Source organism: Callorhinus ursinus, unplaced genomic scaffold (genome assembly GCF_003265705.2).
Source record: "Callorhinus ursinus isolate GAN/ISIS: 27379988/994484 unplaced genomic scaffold, GSC_fseal_2.0 scaffold9, whole genome shotgun sequence".
Taxonomy (NCBI): domain Eukaryota; kingdom Metazoa; phylum Chordata; class Mammalia; order Carnivora; family Otariidae; genus Callorhinus; species Callorhinus ursinus.
In genome coordinates this window covers 5902293-5925842 of record NW_027397071.1, presented here as the reverse complement: position 1 = coordinate 5925842, position 23550 = coordinate 5902293, and the positions used below count along the sequence as shown (strand labels likewise).

The following is a 23550-nucleotide window of genomic DNA, read 5'->3' as shown; positions in this document are numbered from 1 at the left end:
AGCCTTGAGAGTAAATCATTTAGCATTCCCAAACTGACAGCTAGCAAGCTGAGAATAATTTTTAAGTAGGCACACTTAAGGAAAGTTCTGCGACCAAATCTCCCCCTTCTCTTTCCTTTATCTTTAGGTCCACTGGAAGGCGACTCACCTTCCCCATCTCAAACTCCATGCATGCCATAACAATGATCTGAGGGGATGAAATAGATAGAGCATTGATGTAGTTAGAAAGAGCAGTTAATACATGGGTCCCAGAGTCATTGTTTTTTTTTTTCCTTCTGTTTTGTTTGTTCTTTAACCCCCAAAAGAAATATTTTGGTAAGTGATAAAATGTTGCTCCTACCCTTCTTTCTGTCCTTACTTCCCTTTACTCTATTCAAATCAGTAAATTCTTGTTAACAAATGAACCTGTCAAGATATGAACTTTCATTTCCTTGAATAAGGGTGACATTGTGATTTTGGCAAAAATTTGCCTGAACACTGAAATTCTAACGACTGACCCCAAAGGGCACCAATTTTAATGCAGAGGAAACCTCAGTCACATATGCTGACACCCTCCCCGACAGCTACAGAATAGAGTAACAAAAGCAACTCTGCCCTTACCAGGACACTGTATTCCCAGATCATCCTCCAGAAGTCCAGGAGAGTTGTAGACAAGGGTCCCTGGGTGGCAATATAACCCTTGGGTCCATAAACTCCCTAAAGGGGAACAGAAGTTATATGGGATGACGACAGATAATATCGTCTTCTTCTGGTCTAGTATCCCCTCCACCTTTTTTTTTAGGTACCTAGAGAAATATGGTCTAGTATCCCAACCCCTTTGTTTAGGCACCTAGAGAAGTATAGAATACAGGGTGTACCTTAATGAAGTTGGCATTGATGTAACTGGAATCTTCATCCGAGGTGATCAGGGACAGCTCTACTCGGCTATGATCATCTGTAATACAGGAGACAGACACAATATAACTAAAAGGGCTTGGTCAGAGGGTTTACTGTAAGTCAGGACCTAGCACTGTGAACAGTGGATACTCACAAGTGTTTGCTAAGTGAGTGAGTGAGTGAATGTTCTTTCGCGGTTGTAAGCAGTACAAACTAACTTGTCAAAGCATTGTTCCAGGATTAGGATCAGCAGGCAATGGGTAAAAAGAGATAGGAACGATTGAACCGGGGAAAAGGTGAGGTACAAGTTTACAGGGAGAAATGAAACTTACAGGGCAAGATATCCTTATATCTGTTTTTCTTGATATTCGTGGGCATCTCAGCCACAGTTGTGGGATAGGTTTTGTCTGCCTTGTACTTGGTGGATTGTCTTTTCAGCTTCTGTAATAAAATTCCAAGAATTAAATCCTCCTAGGGCACAAATCTCTAGACAGCTTTCCTCCTTTTCTGCCCAAACAGTCCACTTTTGCAATTTGTAGCATCTTCTAGAACTACCTCCAATTCAGGACAGAGCCCCAGAGCATAAGGTCAGCAGACCTCAGGTTTGGAGAAGTGAAAAGATCACACTGAACAGCAGCTGAGCCACAAATAGCTAAAACCTAGAGGTGAAACTAGTGAATATTTTAAAAGCCAATGTCTTTTTGAAAACAAACTATGTGCTCCACACAAACATCAGATACTAAAAGTGTACCTTCTTTATAGCTGCTACAGGGCTATTTTATGTAAAAATGGAGCTTAGGCCAAATAAAATCTCTCTACATCTAGCAAAATTTCAAAAATTTCAGTCCCGATAGCAGTCTTTGTTTTTTTTTTTTTTTATATGACTCAAACTGCAAGCCCACCCCTCAACCAAACAATATCTAAATAGTGTCATATTCTGTTGGTAGAATAAGATCTGGACCAGGCTAGGACTGGCATAATATGGTTCAACAAGATCCTTCAAGGTAATGAAGTAACTCCTTGAAATTACTCCCATTTTCCAATATTCTACTATAGACCAGACTTTCAGATCAGAGAAAATCATAGTCCCTCTGTAGCTCCTTAGGAATCAGCCTAGTCCCAGACTTTGTTTAACTCCCTTATCATTTAAAAAAAAACTGCTTTTGGGCGCCTGGGTGGCTCAGTCGTTAGGCGTCGGCCTTCGGCTCAGGCCATGATCCCAGGGTCCTGGGATCGAGCCCCGCATCGGGCTCCCTGCTCGGCAGGAAGCCTGCTTCTCCCTCTCCCACTCCCCCTGCTTGTGTTCCCTCTCTCCCTGTGTCTCTCTCTGTCAAATAAATAAATAAAATCTTTTTTTAAAAAAATAAAGAAACTGCTTTTAATAGAGCTGAACTTGCGAAGCCTTACTCAATCTGAGAAAGAAAAGGGGGAAACATCTGTGATCGCTGATACATATTTGTTGGATTGAACTACAGAAAATAGTTTATATGATCTACCCACTATTTAATGGTGGATGGATCACGTGAAGAGCATTAACTACTTCCTATAGGTCCGATCCCTCAGGATCTACTCAGTCTTCATTCTCTTTAACTTCCTTTTCGAAATCTCCTCCTCCCTCGGCCCTTACTAGTCCACATTGCCTTGGTTTTCCTCCTCCTTCTCTGCCTTCTCATTCCCACGTCTACTCTTTCTCACTGGCTCTCTGTCCATTTCTGCCTTCCGGTTGTGAGTTCTCCAAAGTTCCAAAGTTAAGTCCTCAACTCTCTGTTCTTCTCTCGCTCTATACCTTCACTCCAGGATACCATATACTCTTAGAGAAGGCATACCAGTGGGAGGGTTTGAAATTTATTTAGCTGATTCAAATTCAATTATAGTTCCAACCCCGATGGGAGAACTCTCAAATTTCTATATAGAGATTTGATTACTAAGTTTCAGACCTGAATTCCTGACCGTATCTTAGACCTTACCACTTCCACATCTTATTAGAGCCTCCAACTTGGCACATTTCAAACTAAAATGAGCATCGTTCCCACTGTCAATGCCGCTGGCATCATCTTTATCCCAGGCAACCACACACTGGAAACCGAGAGTCACTTGTGGTGACTCTGACAATTCCCACCTCTAACTGGGTCAGCAAGTTCAAGTGATTCTTCCCATGCAGTATCTTGCGTCGACCTTCCTTCCTATGTCCACCCCAGGTACCTTAATTCAGACCCTCTACCTTAAAGCTTGAACCGGTCCAGTTGCTTCTTAACTCACCTGCACACTTTTCTGTCTTTCCTTATCCAAATTCATTAAGGGACAATTATGCCAAATTAATCTTACTAAAATATTGCTTTCTTTATCTCTCTCATGCCCAAAACAACTTCAGTGAATCCCCCTTGCTACTGGGAAAGAGCCCAGACTCCTTAGCCAAGTACTTGAGATTCTCCCCAGTGGGATCGCAAGTTAATTTTCCCATATTCCCCACAGTCCTATAATTGTAAGGTGCCTTAAGATTAACTTCCCAGGAGACATAATGTGTGATCCATAAATATTTAATAAATGCAGGGAATGGGAATAAACAAATGACTTCAGATACTTAAAATTCTTTTTATAAATTTTTTTAAGATTTTTTTTTTTTTGTAATTTTTAAGTAATCTCTACACTCAGCGTGGGGCTCAAACTCACAACCCCGAGACCAAGAGTCACATGTTCCAATGACTGAGCCAGGCAGGTGCCCCGGGTACCTAAAATTCTTAACCCGGGCCTAGGTTGTAGTTCTGCGGGATCATACCTCTCTGATTACATGCATTTCCCTGCAGTGACCTCATTGTCTACACACATCCTTGTTTAGCCAATTTAACAGGCTTGCTTTCAGTCTACGTGAATGCTTAACTAGAAAAATATATTTAAGGATATTAGAAAAAAATGTATTTAAGGTTGTCTAATAAAACAAGAAATACTTTTTTTTTTTTTTTAAGGTTTGACTTCTAGTTTCTTCTAAGATTATACAAATTGAGGGGCACCTGGACGGCTCAGTTAGTTAAATATCCGACTCTTGATTTCGGCTCTGGTCATGAGCTCAGAGTCATGAGATCAACCCTGCTTAAGATTCTCTCTGTCCCTCCCCCTTTACCCCTCTCTGCTCCTCGCACATGCAGGCACCCTCTCTCTCTCTCTCTCTCTCTCTCTCTCTCTCTCAAAAAAAAAGATGATACAAATTGATGTCACTATCAATTATGTATAATATCATTTCTTTAAAACTATGGCTTTCCTTTCCTTTTCATAAATGTATATTGGTACTGCTTGTGCATTTCTGAACCTAAATTATGGTCTATTTTGTTCCACGGGGTAAAATAATAAAGAGAAGTAAGGAAATAGAGAAAGAACTTTCCTCGAGTGACTGGCAACAAGAAAAAATAAAAAAGAAGGGGGGTGTCATTTATTGTTGTTTAGTTGCTATACTTCATACAGTGTTTTCACATAATTAGGATGTGTGTCTATCTGTAGGAGTTTACTTAAGGACACTTATAACTATGTCATTTAAAAAAATGGGTGAGGGGAAGGGAGAGCCTAAAACCAAGGTATGATGACACACAGAGAGATTAAAAAAAGGTAGAGAATAGTCGTAGAGAATAGAAATCTGCTCCAATAAATCATCCAAATCCATCCTTAGATTTCAAGATCAGCTCTGGATAACTTGATGAAAAGTTGGGGTCATGAGATGTTTGTTAGCTGGGAGTTCATAACACAAAGAATTCCAAATATCTAGAAGCTAATTAAATTGATACTTTCCAAATAATACATAATCACTAAATTATTATACCACCTCAGAATATAGGAATGTAAGCCTTTTCCACCTGAGGATGACAAATGGGACAGCCGACCAGTGCCTGCTTAGTTGCTGGACCACAAATACCAGCATGTGTTGTTCTAATGACCATTTTTCTGTTTCTAGAGGTAGATCAGACACAGGCGACCTATTACAAAGCAGGTATACAGTCATTTCTTAAATTCTGGTTTCTTACCATGGTTTGAATTCCTGTGGATTTTCAGGATTAGATTTAGGGGGAGAGATGCTGAACTGATAACAATACAGTATGTTTTCACAACAAGATGGATGCCATGGGCTAGTTTGGGAATTTAACTAAGGACGTGCCACAGGCACCTGGGAGACTATAAAAGATTTCCACTCAAGTTACACTGATTTTTCGGCTCTCTCTGCTCTTATGCATCTTTGGAATGATCACTTTTAGGTTGACATTCATTCCAGGGCTGCTGAAAATATGTCAAGTCCTAGAGCTGTTCCTCTTAGAAATCTCCAGAACGGAGCCTGGTGCATACTCTTTGTTACACTGTTTCTACTTGTTTTGCTTTGCTTACTTGTGGAATGCTTTCTGGGGAGAATGCTAGAGGCAAAAAGCCCTTTTTGTAAGATATGCCTCTATTAATTTGGTAAAATGTCACAGATAAAGAGAGAGAGAGAGAGAGAGAGAGAGAGAGAGAGAGTGTGTGTGTGTGTGTGTGTGTGTGTGTGTGTGTATAGGCATGCGCACGTGCGCTTGTAAACTTGTGCCTGTTCAGCCACCTTGACTGCCCCCTTCAACAATAGGACAGGTTGGCTTTTCCTCCCCTACTCGTTCCTCCTGGAGTCCTCCTGCTGAATGACACAGGGAGATGCACTTTTAGCAAAACATCACATAGGAAATGCCTATGGAATTGTTCATCTGGAAAGTGTGAAAGGTTTTTGTTTTTTTCGTTTTGTTTTTAGATATCTTACTTGAGCTCAGATCACTGTTAAGGCCTTTTTTTTATTCCCCTTCTTTCCCTACCAGACCCGCAGGCTCCAACACCCCAAGAGTAAACAAAACAGAGCCGAATTAGGACAGAAGAACGGATACACCTCACCAGAAAAGGAGGAGCTTTGAGAGTAGACAGCAAAAGTGCATAAACGAGAAAGCACAGCCATGGGGGTGAGTTGGGGTTGAGGGAGACAGGATAGATGAAAGGGGGGAGGTACTCCTCTGCCCAGCACAAGATGCGGGGCCGTGCGTTCACTAGAGGCGGCCCGGCGAGAGAAATCGGGCAAAGTTGCTGAGGGGCCAGCATCCCGTCCTGGGCCCTGATCAGTTGGAATGTATGACAAACCAGATTCAGTGTATGCTTGATAAGCTAATAGTACATGCATTTGGTTTATGGTCTATACTACGCTTTAACTTTCAAGACAGGAAAACTGAAGTTCTGGCCATAAGAATAGAAATCAGGACAGAGTCATTAGCATGTTCTTTTCATTGACTAGTAAGCTCATTACTAATAAATGGATTAAGGTCACTCCCAAAAGAGGACAGGAAGAAAAAGAAAGCCCAAGACCATAATATCTTTGCCTTGGAGAACTACATCATTATGCAGAAGACCTAGCCTAAGTTACATTTTGGAGTGGGAGAAAGCAAATATGACGCCCCGGTGCTAGATGAGAGAGGGAGATCAGGTTGGCCATTTCCAGAGCCTCTCAAGGTAGTTCTTCAATGCTTACAACTATAAGTCAGTATGATCTGCTCCAAACCTTCAGTCTAGCTCCAACTAGCCAGCCAAACATATGAGGACTGGGTTGCCATCCACTAGTCAGGTTAAGTGAGTAGGTGGGTAAGCAATAGCCAAAGTGGGGTGAGTAAACCAAGAAGTTCAACTTTTTAGATACTTACAACATGAGGCTATGACAAGACATGTTTGTTGGTGAATGACTGAAAATATGGGACTGGACAGTCCCTAGTGAGAGGCTGGGGATGGATTTGAGAGGAATTCGCTTTAGAAGTGATGCGATATATTTATTCTGGTGGCAGTAGCAAAAAAATTTCACCTTCATGTGCACAAAAGTCAAGAAATGTTGATAAGTCTGTTCAACTGATAGGCTGTTTTGCATAAATGAGTCATTTCAATTGCACAGATGTTTGTGCGCTGGTGATGCCGGAGGCACTGTGTTCCTGACTTCCCTATTAGTATTGTTACTGTAAAAAAATACAGAGCTAGGATACGTCTAGATCTTCTCTGTGGAACTAAAATATACCTTGCCTTCTCTGGTCCTGTCTATGATAAATCTCCAGAAGTTGCTACGCTACCAGTCTGACTTCTAGTGTATTATAAACCAACATTACCGTGGCCTTCATTCAGGACAGGGTATATTCTCTCTATTAGGGCTCATTGAATCCTCCATATGTAATAAATATATCTTTGTATTTGATAAACACAGCATTTACTTTTTCTACAAAAATACCTCATCCCCAAGAAACAGAAAAATCACCCCCCCCGTTTCTCTTTTTGCTTTTTCTTGTTTAGATGGAATCAAGCAACACAAGAGGAAAATTTTAAATATAAATTTCTTAAATAAAAAAGTTATGCATATTCACTGAAGAAATTTTAGAATACTGAGAAGCAAAACAAAATTATTAAAGTTACCTATAATCCCACATTACCCAGAGTTAATCATTCTTAATATTTTATATTACATTCCAATCCTTTATCTATGTGTGTAATAAAGATGGGATCACACTCTATATAGAGATTTGCAACTTGCTCTTTTTACTTACGAATTTGCATTCTACATTTTTAGTGATGGTAGAGTATTTCATTGTATGGGGTGCGACATAAATTACTTAGGCTATTCCTTCATATTATTGCACATTTAAGGTGCTTCAATCTTCCTAAACGATAGTTCTAAACAATATCACTATATGCAGACATTTTTCATTATTTTCTTTAGATAAAACCTATGCAGACATCTTTCATTATTTTCTTTAGATAAATTCTTAGGAGTGGCCAAAGAATTTGCCCACTGTAAAGGCTTTTGATCCATATTATCATATAAATATATCAGAAATGGTATACAAATTTTACCTCTAGAAAGCAATGTATGGAACTGCATATTTCTGAACTCTGACCAACATTAGATTGTAATGTTTTAAGTAACAGGGCCATCTGAAAGGTTAAATGTTGTTGGTGGTATTTTTGTTATTTGTACTTCTATTTGCAATTTCTTCACTCCAAAACGTTTTTTAGGAGGAAGATACACCATAATCAAATTACCCTATCGACATGAAGCCGTGTTCACATTTCCATATTCCCATCCAGTCTTTGTACAAATACATACAGACATCCAATGAGCTCATATGTGTATATTTAGCACAATTTTTTTTTTTAAAGATTTTATTCATTTATTTGACACGGAGAGAGACACAACGAGAGAGGGAACACAAGCAGGGGGAGTGGGAGAGGAAGAAGCAGGCTTCCCGCGGAGCAGGGAGCCCAATGCGGGGCTCGATACCAGGACCCTGAGACCATGACCTGAGCCGAAGACAGACGTTTAAAGACTGAGCCACCCAGGCACCCCTATTTAGCACAATTCTTGACATTTGCTAAGCTTTCACTTTTTATACACAATTCACACTTTTACACATGCTTTCTTTTTTTTTTTTTTAAGATTTTATTTGTTTATTTGACAGAGAGAGAAAGCACAAGCAGGGGGAGCGGCAGGCAGAGGGAGAAGCAGGCTCCCCGCTGAGCTGGGAGCCCAACGCAGGCCTCAGTCCCAGGACCCTGGGAACATGACCTGAGCTGAAGGCAGACGCTTAACCGACTGAACCACCCAGGCACCCCTTACACATGTTTTCTAAATGAAGATGCTTCATACTGCCTCCAATGTAGAAAAGTATATCAAAGGAGTTTTAAACAAAATCGACCAGCATGTGATATACATAACCAAGTCTCGACCCATATTTCATACAATAGCTGAAATGGACATGTCATAAAACCACAATCAGGTGCAGTAATTGGCCAAAGGGAATACCTATTCCTCTGCAAATTGTGATCTATCTGATCAAGAATGCACTGATGGAAGCAGATGGTCCTCATTAAGCCTAGAAGATAAGACATCCAAGCACTGTCACTGTGTTCCCCAGGGCTGGCCAGGAAATAGTAGTGGTCCCCAGCTTGAGGGTTCAGACAAGGAGGTGGAGACCATACCATCACAGGTGAGGCCACCAAAATCACTATGCTCATCAGGCAACTTTCTGATTATAGTTGGCTTCTCATACAAGTTTTTCTCCAAACCATAGAACATGCTGTCGGTCAATGCAAGCTTCTACTCTGACAGTGATTTTTCCTCCCTGAAAAATTAATAAATTGGCATTCTTGTTTCTGGTGAATTTCTTATGTGTTTGCCTAGTCCTGATCAACTCTGGGCATACTGACAAAATTGAATTTTTAGACTAGCAAAACTAAAGCTAAGACACTGGACTGTGGTGATCCAAAATAGTTAATACAATCCTAGGTGACTACGTGACCTTGCTCAGTGCCCTCTGTGATCACAACTCTACAGTAATTGCATATATTCAACCCTGATGGAATTCTTAAACATGATTAGAAAAAAATCAAGACCTGCCTACATATAACAAAACGGATGGATTTTATAAATATAATGTAGAGTGAAAGAAAGAAGACATTAAACACGTACACACACACACACAAATACATAACATGATTGCATTACACAGAGTTCCAAAACAGGTAAAATTAATCTCTACTGTTCAGTGATATATATATATATATACATATATATATATATTGGTCTTAAAGCTATGCAGAAAAACAAAACAATTCACAGAGAAAGGCAAATATCATATGATTTCATTTGCATGGGGAATCTTAAAAGACAAAGCAACATGAAAAAAGAAATAGACTCATAAATATTAAAAAAACAAAAACAAAAACAACTAGTGGTTGCCAGAGGGGAGGGGGTGGGGGGATGGGCAAAATAGGTGAAGGGGATAAAAAATAAATAAAAATCGTAACCATTTCAGGGCAGCATTTACCTCTAATCTGGTGGGGGTTGGGGGCAGCTGTGATCCAGAAGGACACCCAAGGGATTTCCAAGGTGTAGGCAATGTTCTATTTCTCGATCTGAGCGGTGTGTGTATGGGTGCCTGCTTTATCACTTGTTGTTAAATTGCATGTGTGTTTATTTTATTTTTAAAAAGATTTTATTTATTTGAGATAGAGCATGAGCATGAGCTGGGGGAGGGGCAGAGGGAGAGGAAGAAGCAGGCTTCCCGCTGAGCGGGGAGCCCGATGTGGGGCTCGATCCCAGGACCCTGGGATCGTGACCTGAGCAAAGGCAGACACCCAACAATTGAGCCACCCGGGTGCCCCATGTGTATTTTATTTATTTCTTTATTTCTTTGTTTCTTTATTTGTAGTCTCCAGGTACAGAGTGGAGCCCAGATTGGGGCTTGAACTCACCACCTTGAGATCAAGACCTGAGCTGAGATCGAGTCAAATGCTTAACAGACTGAGCCACCCAGGCGCCCCTCATATGTGTGTTTAAAGCACTTTTCTGTGTGTATGTTATATTCTGCCATTTTTTTTAAAGTTTAAAATGTTCAGACCAACGTATAAATTGGGGGCAATAGAGTCAGGGATCCTAAGGAGGGCTAAGAGCACAGGTTTAACAGATGGCTCTTTCAAATCCAAGTTCCACCACTTAATGAACTGCATGACCTCAGGCGAGTTGTCCCTCAGTGTCTACGACTTGCCAAACGTGCTAGTGGCTACGAAGATAAGCAGAACTAAACGTGAGCCTTGTCTTTGCGGAGCTTCCAACTGGTGGGAGAGCAGACATTAACCAAATAATCACACAGAGATGTAAAACTGGAACTGTGGTAAATGCTGTGGAAACCTTAATAAGGCTGGGGGCAAAAAAGAGACGTAAAAAGAAATGCCAGCCGGTGCTAATGAGAATGTATAATAGGAGATTTGATGTATTTTGGGAGGTCAAGGAAGGCTTCTCTGAGAAAATGACCACCAAATTGAGATCTGAATTACGAAGTGTTAACTAGGTAAAGAGGAGTACGAGGGAATATTCAAAGAAAGGGAGGGGCGCCTGGGTGGCTCAGTCATTAAGCATCTGCCTTCTGCTCAGGTCATGGTCCCAGGGTCCTGGGATCGAGCCCTGCATCGGGCTCCTGCTCAGCAGGAAGCCTGCTTCTCCCTCTCCCACTCCCCCTGCTTGTGTTCCCTCTCTCGCTGTCGTCTCTCTCTGTCGGATAAATAAAACCTTAAAAAAAAGAAAGAAAGAAAGGGAACAACATGTGCTCAAAGGCCGTGTGACAGAAGCAGTGTGACAAGGACAAGAAACTCAACCTGCTGTGGGAAGCTGGAGAAGCCCTTGAGGGCTGGTCCATGCAGGACTTTGTTAGCCATTGTAAGGGATTCTTTGGGAAGTAAATGAGGCTCTGTGTGTGAAGCACTTGAGCATAGAGTCTGGAACACAGTTCCATGGATTAGTTATTGTTGAAAGTAGACGAACAGAAAATTTAAAATGAGAAAATGCAGGTAGAAAATAACCATGGAGTATAGAGTTGTGGAATCTCTATGTTGTACACCTAAAACTAATGTAACACTGTGCACCAGTTATACTTTGATTTAAAAAAAAGAATCAGGATAATTTTTGAGGCTCTAAAATCAAATAAATAAAATTAACATAACAAAGTACTATTTTACACTAAATGGCAGCAGGGGTGGGGTGGGGGGAGCATGTTATGATGCAGTGCAGAGGTTAAGGGGGCTCCATCCCAGGAGCCCAGGATCATGACCTGAGCCCAAGGCAGACGCTTAACGACTGAGCCACCCAGGCGCCCCGAGGTTAAAGGCTTTTAATCAGCCCAGTTTCAAATCCTGGCCTTGCCATTTCATGCGTTAAATGAAGATAATGCTTTCCTCTTGGGGTTGTAGTGATTAAGATCATATATGGTAAACCACTTATTGCCTAACATATGGTAAGCAGTCAAAAAGATTTATTTATTTTCTTGTATATATAGTTATTAAGAGTTAGCAAGGTGGTAGACAAGGTGATAAATCCAGATTTTGCAAGTTGGAAAAGCTCTTTGAAAGACACATTTGGCAATACTTAGCCAATTAGATGCTAAGACTCTTGAGCCCGATAATGATACTTTTGGGGATCTAGCCCCAGGATATAATTCAAAAGAAGAGGAAAACCATGTGGACAAGCACATTTATTGCATGCTCTTAATAATCGTGAAAAATTGGGAATAATCTAAACGTCCAAGAAAAGAAAAAATCAAATTACTTGGGTGTCTACCACACGTCAGAAATTTTATGTATTTATTCCATTTTCCTCACAGCAATTCTGCAATGTGAATATTTATTTATTCCCACTTTTTAATGACTTTGTTCAAGGTCACGGAGCTAATGATAGGCAGAACCTAAATTCAAACTCAGGCTTATGACACCAAAGTTGTTATAAATATAGGTGGTACAGCAAGACTACTTGAACTTAAACCTCTGTTCCACGCTTACAAGCTCTCTGACCGTGAGCAAGTCAATGAAGCTGTCTGTTTCCTCATCTAGAAAATGTATAGTACCTTCTTCCATGGATTAAATGACTTGATACATACAAGTGTTCAGAACGGTTTCTATAAGAAATATGAATGTGTTAGCTATTATTATGAGTACTGTTCTTTCATTATACAATGCTGCATCAAAGGCCATAAATACAGACTTTAATTAACAAGATAATTTTGGTATAATGTTAAGTGAAAATATGAGAATACAAAATCGTTATCTACGCTGTCCTTATAACAATGTAAAAGGCAGTATATAAATGGACAAGAACTAGAATTTCCACACCAAAAAGACTGTGTTTGTTGGGATATTGGTACTATGGTGAATTTATTTTCTTTTAACTTGCAATAATATTGTTTTATAAGAATAACAACAATATGGGGCGCCTGGATGGCTCTGTCAATTAAGCGTCCGACTCTTGATTTTGGCTCAGGTCATGATTTCAGGGTCATGAGATTGGGCCCCGAGTCAGGCTCTGTGCTGAGAGGGTAGTCTGCTTGAGATTCTCTCTCTCTCCTTCTCTCTCTGCCCCATTCCCCCTGTACTCTTACTCTCTCTCTCTTAAAAAGAAAGAAAGAAACTCTACTAACTGGGGACTTAGGCTCAGGCTAGGCCCTTTGTGGAACTTGGTGTTACTGGCTGAAGCAAGACACTACTGCATAAGGATTCAATTCACAGGCTCTGAAATGACAGATCCAGGTTAGACTTCATGCCTGTGGCTGAACACTGGCGTGAGCTTAGACCAATCACTTAACTTCTGAGAGCCCCAGTTTTCTCATCTGTAAGTCACAGATCATAACTACCTCATGGGTTTTTTTTTTTAATGAGTAATACATAAGATAATGAATATGCACCCCACCAAGACTATCACAATTCAATATTTACTAGCGTAATTAGCTGTTTAATGTCTCCCTCACTATGCCATTCTCTGATCTTAGGAGATAAGCTCCATCAAAGCATTGCAATTGCATACTGCAGCATCTAGCACAATGCTTTGCACATAGTAAGCGCTCAGTAAACACGTGAATGAATGCATGAAAAGCTTATGGTCGTGGCAGTTTCCACTACACTAAGAGCCACGTTTAGTAGAACTAAACTTCCACTAGTTTTGTGGCAGTTTCTGCTACAGAAAGGTGACTGAATTTAGTGTTGGCACAGGAAAAGTCCTACGCTGCATGGTATTGGCTTTAGCTGGCATAGCAGGGCCATGTGCTCTGTGCACAGATACACAGCCAAGGGGTTGGGGGTGGGGACTGATATCCAAGCCTCTGACCCGGCGGGGGGCAGGGTACACAGATTGCCTCCCTGGAACCAGAGATGACTTTCTATAATTCCCACAAAGGCACCACCATTTAGGCTAGCAGTGGCTTCGTGTCACAGAATTAGTCCTCCAACCTCAAAAACATCAAATCCTGGGAGAATACATTAAAGGGCTTAAGGTGGGATGGGAGACAGGACCATATGGAAAGCCCTTCAAGTTAGTGGCAGTATTGACCCTGTCCAAGCAAGCAACCTAGCCCTGTTCACCACGACCCAACTCCCCCAAAATGAATGTCTCTGGTATCTCAGCTGAACCTTTACGTGAGGCTGAGGACAAGACTCTGTTTTTCCACTGGAGGACATGAGTCAGTGAACAGTGAGGTTCCACTTAATCACCACCCAAAAACAAGGTCCTCAAAACCAAGAGGAGCTAGAAAAGCAAGGAAGTGATTAATATCAAAGTCAGGATAGTGATTATTCCTTGGGCAGGGCAGGGCAGGACACAGTGGGGGTGGGGATGGGAGTGGGGGTGAGGGACCTGCTGGAGAAGCGATTATAGAGGTCTTCTGGAGGCCGAGAATGTTCTAGTCCTTGACCTCGGCGGTGGTGGCTTTATAATTATACATGTTGTCTGTAATTTTCTAACTAGGTATTATACTTCACAATTTCAAGCAGCTGAAAAAAATGTTTTTAAACAGGGGAAACTGACCAGGTTTGTATTATTAGTATTGAAGGGAAAATTGACTGAAGGTGGGGCAAGGCTAGAGGCAGGGAAAACAGGAGGTGAGGTGACCGCCATAATTTGGTGGGAGATTATAATGACTGAGGTAAGAAAAGTACAATATTAAGGATGTAGTCTATATTATTTTTAAAAATGCAACCAAAATAAGACAGAGGTTGGCACTAGCCCCTCAGGTCATTTTTTGCCTCTATGTGTTGGGTGACTCAGGAGTTATAGCCCAGGGGCAGGCACGTGTCTAAACAGGCACATAAGCCAGGACTTTCCCCTTGCCTCCCTCCCTGGTAGCTCTACTCAGAGGGACTCCCTGCCTGGCCAGGGGGGATGAGAGCACATTTTTCACCATTCCACAGTGGCATCCAAGTTGGGTTGACATAGGGGCTTCTGTCGCAACATATAGTCATAACATCTAATCACTCAAAGGCTTTACAGAGTGTTTTCACATCTACTATCTGGTACCAGAATGTTAGGTCCATGAGCACAGAGGTGTTGTCTTGTTCATGGCTGTATCCTCAGGGCCTGGAACTAAACTTAGTACGCAGGAGGTGCTCAATAAATATTACTGAATGAATGAGCACATTTAATTACTACTGATATTTGATCATCACAACAACCCGTGAGGATTGGTAGGCCGTGAATTATCATCCCCATTTTGGAAGTTAGTAAACAAAGACTTGGGGAAATCAAGGAACATGTCAAAGAGTTGACAGTTCGGTTGACAAGAGAATCATGATTTGATTTCAGGTTTTCTGCTTCAGCTCTCTTGTTTTTCCCACTTCTTTGCAGCTGAAAAACCAAGGTTTCAAGTTTTTATAGCCCTGAAACACTGCTGGAAGTGTTCCAAAACACACAATAGGTACTATCAGATATCCCATGTCCTCTGATGCGCTAGGTTATAGACGAACGAGGCCTACCCAGCTGCTGACACATCAGTCACCACAGCCCCCGTAGAGGAGACCCCCCCCCACTCCCACTGCTTGAGGACAGAAGTTCCAATCCTGAAGAAAACTGATCTGGATGACCAGATCTAGTCGGCCCTAGGCTCTATGCCCCTCACGTGTCTCTTCCCTCCGTCCCAGCCATTCCAGACCTCTCCAAGCAGAAGAAGCTTAAGGAAACCCTGTTATTGCAAAAACACATGTTCTCATTTTTCTTCTTAAGAAAATACATAAGAAAAGGAAAAGAAGAGATAAAGAAAAATGGCAGCAGGTCGTTTTGGCGCTCAAGAGCCCTTGTCATCCAAGTGGAATTCCATGCGGAGGCTAACACATAATGTTCCATGAAAAGTTAATCTTAGTTTCTTTCCTCTTAATATCAATTAAACGTAGTCATTTGAAGCCTAAACCACAACTCAGATACCTAGGAACTCCAGGTGTTCAATTAATGTGGGTATTTATACACCTGGAATCAGGCAGGCCTTCCATGGGAATCCCAGTCAAACTCCAAGAACTAGCAAACGCAATATTTAAAACAGTATTTTGGAGAGAATACTTAAAACACACAAGCCACTCAGAAAAGTCGAACTTTTAGGTTGCCTTTCTCCCTTCTTCCCCTGCACGGTCTGATATTCACTTTTTATCCCAAGAGCAATTTGGTCTAGGAGAGTTGGACCACCCTCGTCAGTTAAACAGTCTGTGTAACTCCCCTGAGAGTGTCACACGTAGGACTCACCAGAAATTCATCAGCAAACTCCTCTTTGTTAGTTTTCTTGTTTTGGGCCTCCTCCAGGAACTTGTGCAGAATTTCCCTTTGGTCCATGCTGCAGGACAAGAGAAACCGTCTACCAGCGGGTTACAGGAGGGCATGTCAAATGTATGTCATGGCCAAGATACCACCAAGAAGCCGCTGCTGTCGCTGGAGCAGAGCATGCTGAAGGCTGTGGTTAACTGACTTCATCACAAGCCCTAGAGGAAATTAGTACGCAACCAGCCTCTGTGGTCACACAACAAAGCCATCATCACTTCAGGGCCCTAGTGCCTTCCTTTTCAAGGAAGGAACCTGGTTACAACTCAAGTTGTAACAAACAAGGGGCTAACCAGAGCATCATACATGGTCTGATTAGCTCCGAGACTGTTCCACTCCATCATCTTTAAGCAAGATTCACCTTTTTTTCTGGTTCCCTAGGGAAAAGGCAGAATGCCAGGTCTCATGGATGGGGTCTGCCTCTCCCCATTGCCTCAGTGAACACAAAGGCCCTGTTGACACCTTCTCAGCCAAGTTCAGTTAGAGTCAGAGAGGGGGGCTCCAAACTTCACTGTTTGGGGTTAAGACATCTATCTGCCTGTACTATTCTCCCCAAAAGTGTCTTGTCCATGTGATCGGTGGCAAATTTCTGTTCATCAGAGAAGGCATTTTTATTCAGAAGTTTTAAGTCTGCCATATAGATCTCAAACTCTCTTTCGGATGAAGCAAAGTCAGCTGCTTCTGACAGTCTGTGTCTCTCCCAGGGCTGGGGAAGTGCCGACCTCGGTTAAGGGAAGTGTTGTCGATTTCAGGACTGAGTATTGGTCTATATGGGATCCAGGAGCACAGTGGCCCCCATGAGGAGCACCTGACCAGGAAGTTGGCACAACGTCCCCTGTATGCAATACTGGTTAACTATAAGGAACAGAAAAAGAGTAACATCAACCACCTTGCTGGCAACAGCATAACTTTCAGGGAGCAAAGCATGAACCGTGTCTAGAGAAGACATTTCTACTCTCCCAACTGGTGCCTTGGAAAAAGCCATTGCTTCAGGAAGCCATGCTGTGCGTGTGGCATTTTGGCCCTGTTTGACAGGCCGGCTGTTCTAGAAAAAGCTTCCACATCTCAGCTTGAATAAATCCTCTCCTCAGTGGGTACAAACCTACTTAAGACTGTCTCATCCAGAGTGAGTGCAGCCCCAACTCAGCATATCATCTCTGCTTGAGGACAGAAATTCCATAAATAATTGTTAACAAAATTAGTCTGAAATAATCCTGAAGAAAACTGGGAAATGTGCCATTAGAGCTTCCTCTATTTAAGATATTAGCAATCCTTTCTGTTTTGCATTATTCAAAGTCCCTTTAGGAAATCATGACTCCAAACACTATGAAGCCGCCTCCACTCTATTGAACCTCACAACAGGAAAGGAGTGGTCTTTGAGGGATTCTGCTTATAGGCAGGTGAAGCCAATAAAGAATTTCAATCCCGAGCCACACAATAAATTAAAATGAAGCAGAGCTCTTCAACAATATTTGTTGAGAATGGGATAGGATTTCTCCAATTAGCCCCATCTAGCATTAAAGGGGAATTTTTTTGTTGCGCTAATGCAATGTTTAATTTGGCTATTTTAAGGCATATAAAATATGGGGGGAAGCCTTTAAAAGCACAAAATCTAAAGTTCACAATAGCTCAAACCCTGTAAAAGTATGTACAAGGTTAGATGAAGACTAAGTGATGCAGAAAAGGATCAGTTGTGTAAGTGCTGGGATCAAGGGTGCTTTTTAAAAGTCTTATGCCCTTTTTTTAAGTTAGAAAAAAAGACATAAAGATCCATCAATTTGTTAAACATATGTATTGAGTACCAACTAAATGCTAAGCACTATGTTAGGGCTGGGGATGCAGTAGCGAACAAGCCAGAATATAGTGAAAAGAACCCTTAACCAGTTAATAAAGCATCTCAAGACTAAGACATAGATGTAATTACTAATTAAAATAAAAACATTCCAAACTAACTCGCTCGTTTGCAGAGTAGCAAAGCATAAACCGAAAAGGAAAATGATTTTCTGAGAGAGAGAATTTCATAAACTCCATGTCCCCTTAGAATGTAATCACTTCCAACCAAACCAGAACTTTATTAATTAATAAACAAAAAGAGACCTAATCAAATAAGATTTAAAGCTCTTTTTCTCAAGCTCATATTTCAAAACAATCTTTAACTTCAGTCTCTTCTTAGGGAGAGCTAAGACAGAGACAGATTATGAGGTAAAGAGAAACTCGCTGAGATGCCCTCTGTAGTCCTTTTACCCCAATACAAGAATCTAAAAATAGTGTCTTAGCACAACTGCAGATTTTTTTTTTAAAGCAAACAGCAATTCTTAGGAGTCTGTTCCATTCTAAAACCAAAAGAGACAGAAACATCGTGAAATAACCAAACCTCAAAAACCCACTAGCTGAAAGACCATTTCCTGAGTAGACCACTCAAGCGAGCAAAAAACAAAACTGAAGGAGAAAACAAAAAACTTCAGTTTTATTTTTAACAAATCTAAGCTGCTACTTAATTTTTCACACTTCCTTCTATGGATACTTACAGGTGTCTACAGACAATAAGAGCATTGTGCTTTTTGATAAAGATTCTGATGACTCATTTATATCTTGTGGGAAGATCAAGAGCCGGGGAGGGGAGACTATGTTATACAGCAGAGACTGGCAAGTACCTGAAAGAATTTATGAATTTGTGATGAAACATTGAAACCAGTCTGGCTCACACCCTGAGTGAACACGACAATTCCATGAGCGCTCGGTCAGAACCCTCAGGGCTGAGTTCTAGTGGAAAGTAAAAGTGAATGAGCACCCGAAGAAGAGCAAGGAAGGACCATCTCACTGCCGCTTCCTGGGGCTCTGCTGTGTGTTCTGAAGGACAAGGACAGCAGAGAGGAGGACCCGTCACATGGTCACCTGCACCAGCAAGAGGCAAGTGTGCCAGTGTAAAGGGAAACATCAGTGTCACGGAGGTTGGAATTAGATGACCAAAAAAAGCTTCAACCGAGGGGCGCCTGGGTGGCTCAGTCGGTTAAGCGTCTGCCTTCAGCTCAGGTCATGATCCCAGGGTCCTGGGATCGAGCCCCGCATCGGGCTTCCCGCTTGGCGGGAAGCCTGCTTCTCCCTCTCCCGCTTGTGTTCCCTCTCTCTCTCTCTCTCCCTCTCTCTCTGTCAATTAAATAAATAAAATCTTTAAAAACAAACAAACAAACAAACAAAAAAACTTCAACCGAAGGGAGTATCAGGGAAGATTATTAGGACATTGATTATTAGCTAATGGGAAATACACTCAGGTTTCTCAGCACATCCGTCTCTCTGTCTGAGGAGGCATGCTCTACCCTGGGGAAGCCACTGACCAATCTTCGCCTCAGTTTCACTATGCCTGCCTTTCTCTATCTCCCAGGGTCATTGATTTGACAGGGGCTCTAGGCGTTATCTGCGGGACCCTTGGTTCTTTGTGAGAGCATCCCCTGGGTCACCAAGGCCAGCCTGTCTTTTTCCTCAATGTCCTGTAGATTCAAGCAGCCTTTTCCATTCCCATGCTGACCACCATGCCCTTTTGCACACGTGGATTGCTGCAGCAATGGGCTCTTAGTTCTAATCCGTGCTAGCATCTCCTAGGAACCAAGGCTGGATGAATGTTCATAAAACTCCACTTTAATGCTCAAGACCCAAAAGTAGTTACCAATGGTCTACAGGAACACGCCCAGATTCCTCCGCCTGCCACCAAGCCCCTCCCCATGTGTCCCCACCCAAACTACCTAGCCACATCACCCACAGGCCTTGCACTTGCTACTGCCACCTCTTTTGCTACTTCTCACCTTTCCCCTAATTTTCGTCAAGACGAAAATAGAGCTGTAAAGCCTGGTCACTCTTTTCTTCAACAATCCTGCCCCTGACGCCGTCTCACCAATGAACTTCTCTTAGTCTGCCTCTTCTCGGAATGAAGTCTTTATATTCAGCCACAGAAGTTTTCTTTGTTTCTTCACGTGTTCCTTGTCTCCCATGAGTTTAAAAGAGTTTATTCAAAAGAAAACACATAAACGGCCCCCTGGAGTTTTAAGTTTATCAAAGGCAATGCTAATGTCTTCTATACGCATCTGGGTAACCCACAGTGCTTACCATGGTCTTAAGCACGCCTGAAATAAGCCTATCATGATAAAGGACGCTACATAAAGTGCTTGGGTGCTGGTGAGAGATCGACCCCGACTTGTTTACTCGCTACAGCAATGACTCCGGCTCTCCTGCCGGGCACTTTCACTGTGCCAGGAACAGACGGGCCTTCCCTACAGGGACGTCCAGGAACCTGGCAAAGAGCATCTGCCTGAGGGCTGCTGCCCAGCAGCGGAGCCATTGTTATGGAAGGAATGGGATGCAGAGTCCAATCCTGCAGGCTCGCCATGGCCTGGGGGCTGGGGTGGGGGGGGCGGGAATGACCTCCTTCCTCTTCAGAATAGACCCAGTTCCCCTTCTCTAAAAGGACACAAAAGAGGCTTATAAAACGCCTCTAACGAAGCTTGTTGCTTTGCTGGTGTTTTTACATCACCCACAGCAGGAAAGTCCCCTCCCCAGCTTCTGGTCACGATTCCTTCTGGTCACTACAGTATTCTGAGACCTCATCAAGCTCTTCAGTTCACCTGCTGTGAACTTCGTAGTCAGCACCCCACATTCCACAAGGAATTATGCTCCACCTTCGGTTTCAGAAACATAATCCTCAGGGAGCAAAAGTCAACTGATAATTTCCAATTGACACAATTTACCTTTCTTTTTTTTAACTCTTGGTGGGGCTTGGCATCTTGTTCAAAATATAATCAAACTTGCTTGGAGTCTTATCTTTCTTCTGATTGTTTATTCAGTATTGAGTCTGTTTGTTTATTCATTTAATGAATACTTACGAGATCCATATACATGCAAGAGAATGGGGACGAGGGGCGCTACAGATGTGTGCAACAAATTGTCTTCATTCAAGGATCTTTTATATACCCGTAAGGAAGGTAAGTACACAAATAACTATAATTTTTTTTTAAGATTTTATTTATTTATTTGACAGAGAGAGACACAGCGAGAGAGGGAACACAAGCAGGGGGAGTGGGAGAGGGAGAAGCAGGCTTCCCGCGGAGCAGAGAGCCCGATGCGGGACTCGATCCCAGGACCCTGGGATCACGACCTGAGCCGAAGGCAGAAGCCTAACGCCTGAGCCACCCGGGCGCCCCCACAGATAACTATAGTTTAAGGCCATTCGTGGTAAGGCCGTAAACGTTATGCGCACAAAATTTTGAGAAGGCAAAGATCACTTTGTGCTTGGGTTATCTGGATAGCCTTCCTGGAGGAAGCGGCATTTAAGCTGGGCCTTGAATATGTCAAAGAGCCTGAGGAGAAGCGATATGAAAGAGAAAGAGAACAGTAGGAGTTGGGTGGTTTAGTGAGTGGCTCAGTCTGACTGGACCCTTGGTTCTGTAGAGTCCTGATTGATAAGGCTAGAAAGGGTAGTTGGAGACGGACCCTTGGGGGAATTTGAATACCAGGCTGAAAAGTCAGGCTTTATTTGATGGGCAGTGGAAAACCAGTAAAGGTTTTTTGTTTTTTTTTAATAACAACTTTATTGAGATACTATTGACATACAATAACCTGCATACTTCAAAGTGCGTGGTTTGATAAGTTTGAAATGTGTACACAGCCATGAAACCATCACCACAATCAAGATAAGGAACATATCTGATCACCTTCAAAAGTTCCACTGGAAAATCTTAAAAGAATGGCAGGCAAAGCAATGTTTCTCGATTTTTTTTTTTTTTTTAAGAAATGGCCCCTTCTGATAAATTTTTTGAAAGTCTCATCATCTCCTTCAGTAGTATGTAAAATTTCAAAATGAATTATGCCATATCCAGAAATGAATCAAAAATAGCCAAGGAAACCACAGCTTTGGTCAATCTGGTGGCAGTATATCGGATGGACTGGAATGGGGCAAGCCTGGAACAGGATGATCAATTAACAGCCTGACTGAGAGGCTTTACCAAAAGTCCAGGCAGAGAATTGGGACAAGAGGAATAGATGAGAAAGACTAACTGTGTGTGTGCAAGACTGGAACGAGGGAACAGGGAGGAATGACTAAGGTTTTGAGCTAGCTGGATGGCAGTCTGGGAAAGTACAGGAATAAGAACGGTACATGGAAATGAAGAACTAGAGCTTGGGATGTGGATTTAGGAAGAAGGGAGATAAGCCAGACTTGGGAATCACCCACATCGAGGCGAGAGGTAGAGCCAGAAGGTTGGCTTGCCTTTGTGAGAGACGGTGTCAGTGGAGAGAAAAAAGTCAAGGTAGAACTGTATGAACACCGAATCACAGCAGTCCCGAACTGTTAATGGTGCAGGGCTTAAAATATTCCAAAAACTGGGCTAAACCCTTTACACAGTGTGTTGTTTCATTTCTCCTTCGCCACAATCCCACGAATTAGTAACCAAATCATCTCTATTTTAAGACGTGGAAACTAAGGCACAAAGGAATTGGATTACTGGCCCAGTGTCACATGATTAGTCTATGATGAAACCAAATTGTTAAAATCAGACGATCTGAAGGTATTCTTAATCTCTGGGCTACCCGTGTCTTCCTTCCGCAACCCCAGCACTCCAGCTCTCCTAGGAAAGGGCGGCCTAGCAACAAACACAAGCCAGAGCTGTTTTTCCCATTTACTTAGCATAACCCCCAGGGGCACCATATCCTCAATCTCAAGACACTGCCGTATACTTGGAGCCAGATTCATATTCTGATGTTTCATTGGCAGTATCGGATAAAACAGGCAGCTTCTCTAGCTAAGTGGAAAAAGAAAAGACAAAGAGGAGGCTGCTGGCCTCTGACATTTATCATTTACTTTGTCAGCTTATTGAGCTATAACAGACATATAACTTTGTATAAGTTTAAGGCATACAATGTAATGATTTGCTATATGTGTATATTTCAAAATGATTACCACAGTAAGGTTAGTTACACATCTATCACCTCCCCTCCCTAAAAAATGTGTTTTGGAATACATTGTTCAAACATGGTAGCAAATAAAGCTAATTCCTACCTAAGAGAAACATGAAATCTCATTTGGGATACTAAACTATTGTGATTTATCCATGAATAGAGGAAATAGCATAACTTAAAAAGTGAAAATATAGTAGCAGCGCTACATCTTTACTTCTGTGCATTTAGGGGAAACAGATAGCTGGCTGGCTGAAGGGAGGGGATGTGGTTACACTTGAGCCAAACTGTAACCAAACCATTAAGGCCTCTCTTCAAAAATAGATATAGCAATGCTTTTCTTCTTGACAGTCAGGTAAGTAGTCTAGCCTTGGGGCTTATGAATGTTAAGAGTCTCTGCTTGATGAGCGCCTACTAATCTATGAGATTATGAAGGATTATTACAAGATACACATGCCATAGATACCGTAGGCTTTACTTCCAGTCACTTATGGTAGGGGCCAGGGAAATGTATACCCTCTACTGACTGACCACCCAGGCGTCCCAGGGTTTTCTTTTTTTTTTTTTTTAAGATTTATTTATTTATTTGAGAGAGA

At 42.0% G+C, this 23550-nt stretch overlaps 2 protein-coding genes and 1 long non-coding RNA gene across 5 annotated transcripts in view; 1 reads left to right on the top strand and 2 right to left on the bottom strand.

Annotated features, from left to right (window-relative positions):
- LOC112824532 (uncharacterized) overlaps positions 1–7565 on the top strand; it is a 53039-nt gene extending 45474 nt beyond the window's left edge. For both annotated transcript variants that reach the window (XR_003208464.2, XR_012379313.1), the window contains exons 3-4: positions 5694–5831; positions 7192–7565. This is a non-coding gene — a long non-coding RNA (uncharacterized lncRNA). The remainder of the gene's footprint in view (positions 1–5693; positions 5832–7191) is intronic.
- Positions 1–16150, bottom strand: part of PTPN22 (protein tyrosine phosphatase non-receptor type 22) — a 59724-nt gene extending 43574 nt beyond the window's left edge. For both annotated transcript variants that reach the window (XM_025872458.2, XM_025872459.2), the window contains exons 1-5: positions 15941–16150; positions 1209–1317; positions 858–934; positions 601–696; positions 149–187 (exon numbers count right to left, since the gene is read on the bottom strand). In XM_025872458.2, the coding sequence (XP_025728243.1) occupies positions 149–187; positions 601–696; positions 858–934; positions 1209–1317; positions 15941–16027 (408 nt within the window). In that variant the 5' untranslated portion in view covers positions 16028–16150. The remainder of the gene's footprint in view (positions 1–148; positions 188–600; positions 697–857; positions 935–1208; positions 1318–15940) is intronic.
- The window catches only part of BCL2L15 (BCL2 like 15), a 54938-nt gene that overhangs the window by 25748 nt on the left and 5640 nt on the right, over positions 1–23550 (bottom strand). The window lies entirely within an intron of this gene.